At 42.4% G+C, this 12,899-nt stretch overlaps 1 protein-coding gene across 2 annotated transcripts in view; it reads left to right on the plus strand.

Moving 5' to 3' along the window:
- The window catches only part of KATNAL1 (katanin catalytic subunit A1 like 1), a 36,146-nt gene that overhangs the window by 10,444 nt on the left and 12,803 nt on the right, over positions 1-12,899 (plus strand). For both annotated transcript variants that reach the window (XM_015852009.1, XM_015852010.2), the window contains exons 3-6: positions 515-675; positions 2,673-2,841; positions 10,038-10,162; positions 10,669-10,774. In XM_015852009.1, coding sequence (XP_015707495.1) covers positions 515-675; positions 2,673-2,841; positions 10,038-10,162; positions 10,669-10,774 — 561 coding nt within the window. The remainder of the gene's footprint in view (positions 1-514; positions 676-2,672; positions 2,842-10,037; positions 10,163-10,668; positions 10,775-12,899) is intronic.

Consider the following 12,899-nt stretch of genomic DNA (forward strand, 5'->3'; position numbering starts at 1 on the left):
TGCTACAGGGTGTTAAAGTTCCCTTTTTCTTTTCTAGTCTTTGTAATTCATCAAAGAATTGATTTCTGCTATGACTGTACAGTAATACTGTGCACATCATGAGATCACTGTTATAGTATTTTATTTTTCAGATTTGGCCAGTTTTCTAACTAGAACCATGGACAATGTACTCTGAGAAGTTCTTTTATGCCAGAATGGAAGCACATGTTAAAGATCTGCCAGTGGGGCCCTTACGCTCTAAAACTATGTCTTAAGTGTGCACATGTGTCAATAAGCACATGTGAACTTTGTCATTTGTATGTGTTCTGTGGTGTCAATCCCTGCATTAGCAGTCGTGTCTCCAGGTCTGCTCAGGCACTCATAAATGGGAGGGTGAACCCAACTGATTCAATTGTTGATGCTGCTAAGACTCCTGTCAGCCTGATCTGTGTGGGGGTTTGTGAATGGAAACTCTGTGAGTCTCAGATTTTGAGATTTACATTTTAAGTTTTAAATGATGTCTGTGTTTCTGAAGGTTCGGCAAGAGTTAATCGAAGAATATGAGCAAGTTAAGAGCATTGTCGACACTTTAGAGAGTTTTAAAATGGACAGACCTGCAGATATCCCTGTGTCCTACCAAGATGAGCCTTTTAGAGACCCTGCTGTTTGGCCCCCTCCAGTTCCAGCTGAACACAGGTAAAGAGTGGCTCAGGCAGGCGGGTGGAATTAAGGCTGGCTTAATTTCATGTTCTTTTTAGAATGTATTTGTAACACAAAAATCGCATTTCATTTACACTGTAGTAATTTCTAATAAAGAACAAATATAATTTATTGGGGGAAAGAAGAAGTAAATTATAGTCAGATTTACTGCTGAAACTCTTTAACAAAAAACAAATAAACAAGTCCTTTATACTGGTAGGAGGGATCTTGGAGATAAATGAGATTTTGGTGGCAGTTGTTTTTGCCATGTATGGAGAGAACATTTTTCCATTCAGTTCATTTAAGCATTTGAACTCATTGGTGGCTGAGGAATTGATAAAGAAATGAAAGATCTGAAAGGATGTGGTAGTTAGAAACTGCTCCATACCTACAGCTAATATAACCTTTATTGAATCAGCTGGTTAGTTTTATTGCTAACCATGTTCTGCTCTATGTGGTGTTCTTTCTTCTGTAACCACTCTAAAAGTAACTTTAGTTAACTAATAGTTTTCTTAAAATAAATTGCATGTGCAATTTGTGAAATTCTTTCTCTAATAGAGCTTGACACAGGTGGATGGGAAAAAGGATCTGATTTAAATGTGGTTGGTAACCTTGCCCACAGCAGGAGGTTGGAGCTCAGTGATCTATAAGGTCCCTTCCAACCCAAGCCATGCTATGATTCTAAATACAAGAATCAAATTTTTCATGCCAATGTGCTTCTATCCTTTTAATAACAAGTAATTTTGATGCTTGTGTGCTCATATATCCAAGGGAAGAAAGAAAAGAGAGAGATCTGGGTAGGCAGAAAGAGGTGCCAAGTTGTGTAAATTCATGTACTTATGATTATCGGATAAATTGATCTTTACATTAAAAACAAAAACAAACACAAAAAAAACCATAAGAATATGAAAGTAAAATAATATTAAAATTAATTGCTTTGGTGAGTGATATAAATGATTATCAGAGTTTTTGTGGTGATGCTGTGGGAAATACAAGATATATTCCTTGTATCTTTTGTAGAGCTCAGAGCCCAACAGTTCATCCACATCTTTAAGCTGAAATTTAAATCTTGTGCCTAAAAATAAAGACAATTAGCCACTCTCTGCTGTTAAGTTTGAAGAAATTGTTGGAAAACAAAATGCAGCTATTTTATCCAGGAGTGCATATATATATATAAGTATGTGCTGCTGTTAAATCACATTCCAGGGAAGTATTTTTTTGCAGAAGATGAAGTAGAGATCACTAATTAAAGTTGGGTGACATTTCTGGCCATGTACTTCAGTTCTGTGTTCCCAGACCAATCCCTAGAGCAAAACAACGGTGACACCTCATCTTAAAAATAAATTCCACCTCCTCCTGCTGCTGCTCTGTTCCCTTTGACATGGTGGGTGATGCACAGAGTAGAGGTGCTTGCAGTTTGGCTTTGTTTACATTTACTTTTGAGGCAATTTTTATGTTTTGACGTTTTTACACAGGGGAATGAAGTTGGCAGTAGGAGGATTGTTTTAACATTCTGTTTCTCTCTCTCTCTCTGTCTTGGGGCCTGTCAAAGTTATTAGTCAGCTTTTGTTTTGCTGGGAATGGCTTCTGGCTGGGTAGAACTTGTACATAGTAGTGTAGCCTCATACATTCTCCTTATTCAAAGTCAGAGGAAACTGCAATTACAAGGCTTAGTATTAGTAAGTTGTATTAGTAAGATGTCTCTTGTTATATGCATGCTCATTTCTTGTAACATTGATATAGTAGTATTGACTGTTATTGACTCTTTCCACTACTGCAACTTTTCATTTGTATGTATTCTTTTCTTTCTTTGTGTGTCAGACAGAAGCAGAAATAGGTTTCTGTATTTGCCGATTTCAAGAGATAAGACAGGAGCTTGTCAGCTTTGGTGATAACTCACCAAGGCCATTAATAGAATATTAGAATCCTTTCTTTTGAATGTTGCTCTTTTTGCTGTTTTTAGTATGTTTTTGTTATGCTTGCCTATTGTCTAGGGCCCCACCTCAGATCAAGCGTCCCAACCGAGGAGCAAAGCCCTCGAGGAAGGAATCCCCAGGCCTGCAGCCCCGTGGGCCTGTGGGCAGAGCGCAACCGGCAGCGAGGAGCGACAAATCTACAGGCAGCCGTGACAGGGAGCCGAGGGCCAGAGGGAGGGATGACAAAGTAAGGAGTGCGGCCGAGCCTGGAACCATTCTTAGCTTCAGTTATCAAATAACAAAGAACTCTGACTGATGTGGCTGTGTAAAGGCCATCCTCGGCCTCCTGCCCCTCCCAACCCTTCTCTTTTTCTTTAAAGAGATTCAGTTCAGGTTTCTAAAGTGCAAAAGTGAGACCAGTGCCCTTCTCTAGGCTTTATGAATAACATTCCACAGTGGTGTTGCTACTGCCATGCCATAGTAAGATGTGCATGGAGGAGAGTTCTGTAAGCGCTATGTTATGCAGGTGTGTGCCAAGTTATTTGAAATTATAGATTTGAATGTGACATGAGGGAGACAGCAATTTTAATTTTCTTTCATTTATGAAAATGCTTTTTATTGTTATGTTTAGGAAGGTCCCTCTCTACTCTGCTCTTGTGAGGCCCCATCTGGAGTACTGTGTCCAGGTATGGGCCCCCCAGTACAAGAAAGACAGAGAGCTGTTGGAGAGGGTCCAGAGGAGAGCCATGAAGATGATCAGGGGGCTGGAGCACCTCCCCTATGAAGACAGGTTGAGGGAGCTGGGCTTGTTTAGTCTGGAGAAAAGAAGCTGCAAGGTGACCTCATTGCAGCCTTTCAGTACCTGAAGGGAGCCTATAAGCATGAGGGGAGTCAACTCTTCGAAAGGGTAGATAACAGCAGGACAAGGGGAAATGGTTTTAAGTTGAAGGAGGGAAGATTTCGGTTGGATGTCAGGGGGAAGTTCTTTACTGTGAGAGTGGTGAGGTGCTGGCACAGACTGCACAGAGAGGCTGTGGATGCCCCGTCCCTGGAGGTGTTCAAGGTGAGGTTGCATGGGGCCCTGGGCAACCTGGTCTAGTATTAAGTGGGGAGGTAGATGGCCCTGCCTGGCAGGGGGGATGGAGATTCATGATCCTTGAGGTCCCTTCCAACCCAGGCCACTCTGTGATTCTGTGAAGGTACTTCTTGGAAAGAATTTTTGTTTGTTTGTTTGTTCGTTTTTTGGTGTTTATTCTTTTTTCTTTTATTAAAAACAAACAAACAAACAAAACCAGTGGATTGGAACAAGTTATGCATTCTTTCTTTTGAAGATATGGATGCCAAAGAATCAGTGCTGAAGTGAAAGAGGCAGTGATTCACTGTTAAGGAAAGGCTGTGTGCCTGAAAAAAAACTGCCTGTGTGTACAAGTCACTGTTTGAGACACTTGCATTTTAAATGTAATTGTAGAATCAGTGCTGGGAACCTAAAGAATCTGTGGTATGAATGGTGCAAGTCCAGAGTGAGCTGAGGCGGCTTTGTCCTGACAGAGACTCAAGCATCCCATTCTGTGCAGTGTGCAGTTTTGTAAGGATCTGGGTAAACAAATAAAAGAATATTTAGTCCAATTTTTTTTTCCAGATGACTTTGGTCAGCACCTTTATGGCTTTTCTATCACAAGCTGCATCTAAACATTGCAGAAAGGACTCTGAAGGTGCACCCTTTCCATAATAAATAGCTCTTTTGATACACAAGAAAAGTCTTAGGGTATACCAGCCCTTATTATCAGTAGCACGTAAGGCCAGGCATATCTTTAGCAGTGCAACTGAGTGATGCGCAGATCAAGTTGAATCATTTTAGTAACCTCTCAACTCTGAATCTGCACAATCTAAAATAAGAAGTCTGTGACCTGCAACCTAATAAAAAGCTTGTAAGGATCTGTGGAATGATTTACAGTTGTGCCAGATACGTGTGGTTTATGACAGATTCCCCAGATGTGTTGGTGCAAGGTGGCCTTCAGAGCTTTAACCGCGATGAGTGTGGGCTCTGCAGTGATGGGCATTACTGGGCTTTACCATGAGGAGCTCAAAACTGCATGACTTGTACAATAGTGTCTGGGAATAATGTGGTTAGTAACACTGCTGCTGTCAGACAGAGAGTTGTGAAGGTCTTCCTTTTAATAGGGTACATTTTAAACGCTACCCACATCTGAATAAACTGGTCACTAGGTGGCAGAAGGAAAATAACAACCAATGCCTGCTCTTCAAGAAGCACGTGCTCTTCTTTTTGTTTTTCTAGCTAGCTGGTAGTTACGTTAAGTTTTCTTTGTCTGGGCTATATATGCAAAAATCACACCAGGTTACAACTGGCCATGTGCTTTTTGATGATTTTTGTAAAGAACCCATGATTTTTCCTTTGAAGATAGTTTTGATGAAAGAGGAAATGACCAGGTGTGGGAAGTGAAAGAAGTCAATGCAACTTTCTGTATTTTCTACAGAGGCGTAGAAAACAGGTTTAACTTCCCATTCAGTTTTATCCTTTCTTATTTTGCATGTGTTGATAATTTTCAGTTTCTGGAGTAAACCTCTGTATGTCAAATTAAAGATGTTCAGTAACTCTTCATGGTCAGTTAAAAACAATTGAGCAAAACGGAAGCTTCAGACTAAATCACCAGATACCAGTTTTCTCACAGTAACTAAGCTCTTTAGTTTTCAGGGCTTGGCTGGGACTACTAAGAACATATGGTGGACTTGGATGACAGACCCATTTCCTGAGATGTTGGCTGCTGTGTAATAGATTGTACTCTTTCCTGGCTATAACATTACCGTGTAACATGCATATTTATTTGTAATATTTTCCAACATAAAATACAAATACTGGGGCTATATTTAGGAGTATTTTGCTTTGCTGTGTGTATGAAGCTTTCTATCACTGTTCCTCCTTCCCAGGCCATATCATCTTTTCGTTCTGACTGTAATCACCCTGGGATAAGGATTTTTAACCCGACGCTGCCTGTGAAATGTTCTTTTGTAGTGCTCCATAAAGTTGTTTTGAACTGAAGCCTTTAGGTTATTTTTGAACCACAGTGGATGAGGATGGTAGATTACGAAGGATATGAAACAGAAAAGGGCTGTGCTGCCATATCAGAGAATGGAATATTAAAATTAATCAAGATATGATTGTAAATTTTTTTTTTTTTTCTTGATTAAGCTGATAGGCAATACCAGAAGCAAAGGAAAGGCAGGTTATAGGAAAGCGAATGTGAGATGAAGTAGTTGCTTTTAGGTGGAAGTACAGACATCCATGCATTATGGCTGGAAGGCTGCATAATCTCCATCCCAGTACTGTGCAAAAACTGGGGTGAGATGGCAGCAATTGGAGCAGAGATTTCCAGTAAAAATAACTGGTTCTGATAATTTCTCAGTGAAATGGCAAATTGTGTTGAACATGTCTGTATTTAGAGGTGAAAAAGAAAAGTGATCCTATCAACTGGATTTTATCTACACAGTGTACAAGGCTTTAAAACATAGAGCAGAGGAAAAGTAGAAGACTTGGGAGTAACCAGAATAGAGATAGAGGACTAGAGGAGTAGTGGAATAGAGGTACTTAAGCACAGGTGTTGCCTTCACTAGCACTAATGCTTAGAGGAAGAAATAAATCTACCCAGATGCCATGTGGGAAGTAATTAGTTAATCTAGAGAGACCTAGAAGAGATGTAGAAGAAGTGGAATTGAACAGCAAAAGGAATTTAGACAAGTGGAACTTAAAGTAACAGTAAACTGGCATGTTGTTTATGGATTTCTTCAAGGCCAGAGACTTCCTTTTGTTTTAGATTTAAGTTAATGACTGGACCGCAAAAAAGAGACAAGTGCTGATTACACTTTCGGATAACACTGAATTGGGAAGAACCAATTGAGAATGATGAAGGTGTTGTTGAGGAAGGGTTGGATGATGGGGTGATGTTCAGTGACACAAAGCAGCAAGTCTTCCCTGAGTCTCCTCCAGACTGAACAATCCTGGTTCCCTCAGCCGCTTCCCATCAGATTTGTGCTCCAGACCCCTCACAGCTTTGTTGCCGTTTTCTGAACACTCTCCAAGGCCTCGATGCCATTTTTGCAGTGAGGGGCCTGTGGTGGTACGAGTTGAAGTGAGAGCTACCAGTGCCATTAGGGTGGCAGTGGCTGGAGCATTTTGTGTGCATTCAATGGCCGTGCTCCAGGAAAATGTGTTCATACTAGAAGAGAGGAGAGCAGAAGGGCTGCCAGAGTGAATAGGGAGCTGTATTCAGCTGTGTTCCCAGAGGACACTGGTTTGATATGGAAAATGAGGGCAGTGCACAGGCATGCTTTCTGCCCGTCAGGGTGGTAGACACATGGAAGAGATGACTATAGAAACCAATGCACAAACCTCGTACAAGAACAGAAAATGGTTCATTTTGGACATGAGAATTTTATTCCAGTAGGTCAGTCTGACACTGCTCCGTGATGCATTGCTACACGTGTTTCAGTCAGAACTTGGCAGAGGAGGAGACTTGGTGATATGATGGCTGAGGGGAGTGGGTGGGATCAATTTCTTGGATACCCGTGCACCTCTGCCTATGCACACACATCCTTACTCAGAAATCATCACAGCAGCTTTAGCTAAATCTGTTTTAAGAAAGAGATGAGGATCTGATTGGAAACATTATATTTTATGACTCCGAGAACCTGTAACTCAATCCCGCCTGCATCCAGGTGACACATTTTTCTTTCTTTCTGGTCTCTGCTCACATACCTATTGACTGCAGATTGCATATTGGACCAATTTAGGACTGATGTTAATAATTTTATTGCATGCGAAGACTGTAAATGTTTTAAATTTTGGTTCAATTCCAGACCTGAAAAACCTGAAACAGCGAATTTCATCAAAATGTTGATCAGCACGATGCTGAGAGCGTCTCCCTTCTCACTCACACCATGGCAAGATAGGGCTCCCCAGGGAGGTGATTGAATCGCCATCCCTGGTTGTGTTTAAGAGCCGTTTGGATGTGGTGCTCAGGGATATGATTTAGTGGAGGGTTTTTAGAGTTAAGGTACTGGTTAGGCTGAAGTTGGACTTGATGATCTTCAAGGTCATTTCCAACCTGGGTAATTCTATGATTCTATAAGCACAGGGAGCAGGGAAAATGACCATCCCTGGGCCATGCAGCTTTTCTTTTGGAGCTGGGCTTGGGCCTTATGGTGGCACTGCCACAAGCAGGTTGCTGGGTATAGGGCCCTTCCCTTTTTCCTTTATTTTGCCTTTTTCTGCCTTTTTTTTTCTCTCCTTTTTCCCCTTTTCTCCTTGCTCCCCACCTGCCCCCCCTGCCTTTTTCTCATTTTCTCTCTTCCCCTTTTTTCTGCTTCTCTCTTTTCCTCCTTCCCTCTTTTTCTCCTTTTCTTCCCCCCACACTTTCTCTTTTTTTTCCCTACCTTTCTTCTTTTTTTCATTCCATTTTCTCCTATTTCCCTACCTTTTTCTCCTTGCCTCCCCTGTTCTCCTTATCTTTATTTTCCTCTTTTTCTCCTTTTCCCTTTTTTTTTTTTTACCTTTTTTTTCCTCTTTTTTTTCTCCCTTCTTTCAGCTGCCATATGGAAGGCTCACCACTGCCTGCACACTTTACACATTTGCTGCGCTGTTCAGTTTGTCCCACACAGCAAACATCCTGCAGGCAGAGGAGTGACCCTGCCTTGGATGTGGCTTTGAGCTTCTGCTTCAGCCTCCTCCCCTTGTGCCGTAATTGAGCGACCTCCCTCCTCTTGCTCTTTGCAGCCTGCCTTGCTTTGCTACATCCTGCAAAAGCCAAACAGATGACAGGTTTGAGAGGCTCAAGAATAGTCTTCCGCTAGGAAAATCAGTTCAGTGCAGAGGAATATGAGAGAAATGTGTAACAAATACCTTTCATTTTATTGTGATTTTTTTCTTCTTCTTTTCTACAGTTACATTTGGATTTCATTTTCTCTCTTCTAAAACCTTCCAAACTCTACAGGGCTTTCTCTCTGTTTCCCTTTTTCTTTTTCTTTTTTTACATCAGACCATTACATTTTTGACATCGGCTTTTTGTTATGAACACAATTCTCAGCTTAATTTCCATTGCAAAAGCCCTGAACTGGGAGCACCAAACAACACTGACTCCACTTGAAGTGAGAAATAAAACCAGAGAGGAGACAGACGGCTCCCTTATGGGCAAGTGGTGGGCACACTGCAGCCACTGCCTTCCCCTTTTTGCAGTGTTAGGTTCGTTGTGCATCTCCATCTGCCTCTCAGCTTCTCTGCGAGGTTGCCTTTGTGCAGCCAGCTGAGATCCTTCAGCTTGATGCTGAGACTGAGTGAGGAGTCCCAGAGTAGCTCCCCGCTCAGCCCTCTGCCTTACAGCTGCTTTCCCAGCACTGCCGTTGAGCCGGGAGGGGAAGCGGTTTCCTTCTGAAGCCAAAGAGGAGAAGCAGTGCTCTAATGCATCAAAGGGAAAACACTGCTTTGCCCCACAAGCTCAACAGCATTGTGGAGGCATTAATCAGGGACCTGTGGCCATTGGGGGCAGTGGAAGGGCAAAAACTGGCTGTTGAATGGATCTCAGCATGATGCAGAAATTGCTGGAGTTCAAAGAGGTTGGGATGACTTGGGAGCTTCCTTAGGGCTCTCAGTTCGGTCCTTAAATAAACATGACCTTTTAAAAGCATTTATGTCTTAATGGTGCTGGCTTCGATGAGATAAGGGAAGTGGATAGGTTGCAGCTCAGGAAAGGGGAAATGCTGGGCAAGAAGGCTTTAATTAAACAATGGGAGAGATTCTTCTTGGTTCTCCTCCATTAAAGATTGCATGTGACACAGCTCTGCCATCTCAGTATGCCAATGGCTTGAGCTCAGGCAGGTAATGTGGCAGATGGAGCATCTTCAAAACTGCCTTTGGGTGGTCTAGTCTTCAGCTGGAGATGGACTCAGTGATCCTTGTGGGTCCCTTCCATCTCAGGATCTTTCATGACTTTGTTTGATGCAGCCGAAGCCCCAACACTGGCTGCATTGTTAGCCTGCTTCTGCATTCCTGTGTTTGGTGTCAGTTACCTAAAGAGTGGTTTCGCATTGTTACGAGAATCTGGTTTGCTAATAAATAAAAAAAGCAACTAACCAGCCCACCCGCTGTGACATTTAATGAGGTCTGGTAGGGTTTTATCACTGTGAGCAGCATCCAGGAAGAAAGCATTGCTCTGTTGTGGTGGAAGCAACCCCAGGTGTTTGGGGATGCTTCTTGGATTGCAAGGTATGAAAGCATTGGGTTTGCTGGCCATCGTGGTGCTGCGATGTCTGTGTTAAAGCTTTGTACCTTGCAGCCTGAGCAGAAGCAAATCAGATAATATTGCTATGTCTTACTAGTAAAGAATATACACAAAGAAAAATGTTCTTATGTGCCTCGGTGTCTTTCACTTTTAGGGAAAGAAAATACCCCAGGATGGCATTGCTGATGATGTTCCAAGATTTGATGGAGCGGGTTATGACAAAGACTTGGTTGAAGCTCTTGAAAGGGACATCGTGTCGAGGAATCCAAGCATTCATTGGTATGAGGATTTTCTCTATTGAAGTGTTTTTGCTTGTGCGGAGAAGGGGAGGAATTATTCTTCTCCTAAATTTTAAAACAGGGAGCCATCACTATTTTCTGCAAATGAGCAGTGCAGGCTGTTTTGGCTTTAACAGTTTATTAATTTGATTACAGTTAGGCTTTTGTGCTAACTGGTATCTTTTGTAGTACATCCATTGCAAGTACTGCCATAATAGAAGTGCACTCTAGAGAACTCTAAAGATATCTCTTAGGTGTTCACATTGTCCAAACCAATTTTTAATTAAGCAGCTGAGAGTAGCTTGAGTTGAAATTCATTTTTTCCCTACCTTTCATGAATTGATTTAGTTTTAGGTCACAGGATTGTAGGAGAACTCTCGTGAGGCAAATACAGGCATGCTAAAAGCGATGGTACTGAGAGGAAAAACTTCTTTATTTGTTCTTGTGTAAGAGCAGGAGAAATATTGTCATACAGGAATCTCATAAAAGTTCCTTTCTCTTGTACAGGGATGACATAGCAGATTTGGAAGAAGCCAAGAAATTATTAAGAGAAGCTGTTGTTCTTCCAATGTGGATGCCTGATTTTTTCAAAGGGATCAGAAGGCCTTGGAAGGTAGGGATTTATTTGGTGCTTTAGTAAATGGCAAGCTGTAGTTATGTATGCCTGCTGCTGTAGGGTGTGCGGATGCCTGTCATGGCTATTTCAAATGCCAAAAAGGAAAGTTCAAGAATTTTTTCGTGAAATCCTCTCATTATGATTCATGTAAAATGCACTGAAATAAACAGCTGGGAGTGTATGCAGGTTTCACACTATATAATTCTTTTGTGTTTATTCAGTCATTGCTTCTCAATGTTAATAGATCAGCCTGTGCATGGGAGCAAGCATGTAGTGCATATAGAGAGGAGCAGTAATGCCTAATGGAAAGCTCGATTTGTTACGATGGCTGCTTTTCAACCAAGGAAAGCAATCGTTGGACTGGTTTTATGTCTGCGTGTGCCAGCTCTCACTTATGCTGACTGCACACTGCAGGCTGCATGATGCAAGGAATCAAGGAGAGAGAGAAAGCTGGTCTGATTATTTAGCTTTACAGCTATGCTTGCAGCTAGACTTAGTTACCTGTGGAGTGGCAGGAATTCAAAGTGGGAGCTGTTGCAGCACTAAGGGTATGGGGCTGAACTGGGCTGGGTGATGGACTAGTGACAAGCAGAGCCTGGGCCTTGCTCAGAGCTGAAAAAGAAGCAGAGGGAGGATGTTTCTGTACCCAGAAAATGAAATTATCTTGCTTTAGTTCTGGGATGGATTGACACTTGTTTTAATATTAACGAGTCACAGCTTTGTGGCCCAGTGATGAGCAGGGACAAGAGACTCTGCTGCAAGCTGTCATTCGGAGTCTCCAAAGACATGACGTGTAGAGAATGTGGTGTACATGGGTGGTTTCTGTAGTTTAATACAGTAGTTCAGCACGTGTCAGACCTTGTGTTACTAGTGCTTGTCCTGTCTTTTCCTGTTTGGCCCTTAAGACTTACCTGATTTACACTTAGGACTGGCCTTCAAAGCTGTCCTTCTTCAGCTTGAGTCACTCTTGAATCCTCATTGTGCTGTCATGCAGCATTTGAGGAGTAGAAAACTTGTCATTCTGGGGGCTTGTGTCTACAGACAGTAAAGAGTGGAAGCTGAAAGGGTGGGAGTCAACAGCAAGAGCCTTGGGATTGCTGCATGAGAGATATTCACAGAGGCTTTAGTGAGTTGCAAGGAGATGGTCCAAACCTGGAATCAGCAGAGTTTGTGGGCTGGAGCTTTATGACTATTGGTGCTTAGTATCATTGTGGTTAAGCACCGGTGGGATTGAGGTTGATCTTGAGGTTAACCAAGGTATCAGCTTGGACAAAGCCTAGATATCACAGGTCACAAATACAAAGTGAGATTTTAGTATCTGTTAAATAACTGAATTTCTCTTCTTTGCTCCTGGTGTAGAGGAATTTGATCCATGCCCTCATTATAGGCTACAGTAGCCCCATCTGTCCAGTCTTCAAAAACTTTTCAGGGAGTGAAGAGCTGCTATGCTGCTTTTCCACCTCTTAACATGGCTAGAGGATGTAGTGGCCATCTGTCTTTAAGGCAGGTATCTCAGCAGGCTGCAGGCAGCTTGAAGAGTGCTGCTGGTCCTGTCTCCAAATACTGTGGCGACGAATAGAGAAACAATGGCCTGGTTGTCAGAGTCTCTTTCTCTTTGCATGAGATTATCTTTTCCTGCTGGCCAGTATTGCTTCTGGAAACTAGGTGGTTGCAGACGTGGAAAAAACGTTACGATTATTTCCTTCCTTCAGTCTTAAATGCAAATTGATTTCTGACAAGTCCATGAAGGGTCTTCATTGTTAGCCTTCTCCCTGGTGACTCGTGAAGCTGTAACTCTCCTGAATTTATTTCTCATGCAGAACAGCATGCATTTTCCTTACTGCTGACCTCTGACTGTGCTACAGGGATGAGAAGTTTTGAAGAGAAGGCTGTTTCTCGCAGTAATCAGTGTAGCAGCAGGCATTTGTTGAGCCTAGGCATTCAGGACAATAACTCAGGGAAAAGGCAGCCAGATCTGTTTTTGGATGCTCACACTCTCCTGAGAATAATTCCCAAGACAGCCCTCACTGTTTGCCCCTGCATTCAGAGGATGGTGCTTGGTATGAAGGAGCCAGCTGCTTTCCCGATTCATCACAGGTGCTGTGTGGTTGCAGCTGGGTCT

This window comes from Coturnix japonica, chromosome 1, assembly GCF_001577835.2.
Source record: "Coturnix japonica isolate 7356 chromosome 1, Coturnix japonica 2.1, whole genome shotgun sequence".
Lineage (NCBI taxonomy): Eukaryota > Metazoa > Chordata > Aves > Galliformes > Phasianidae > Coturnix > Coturnix japonica.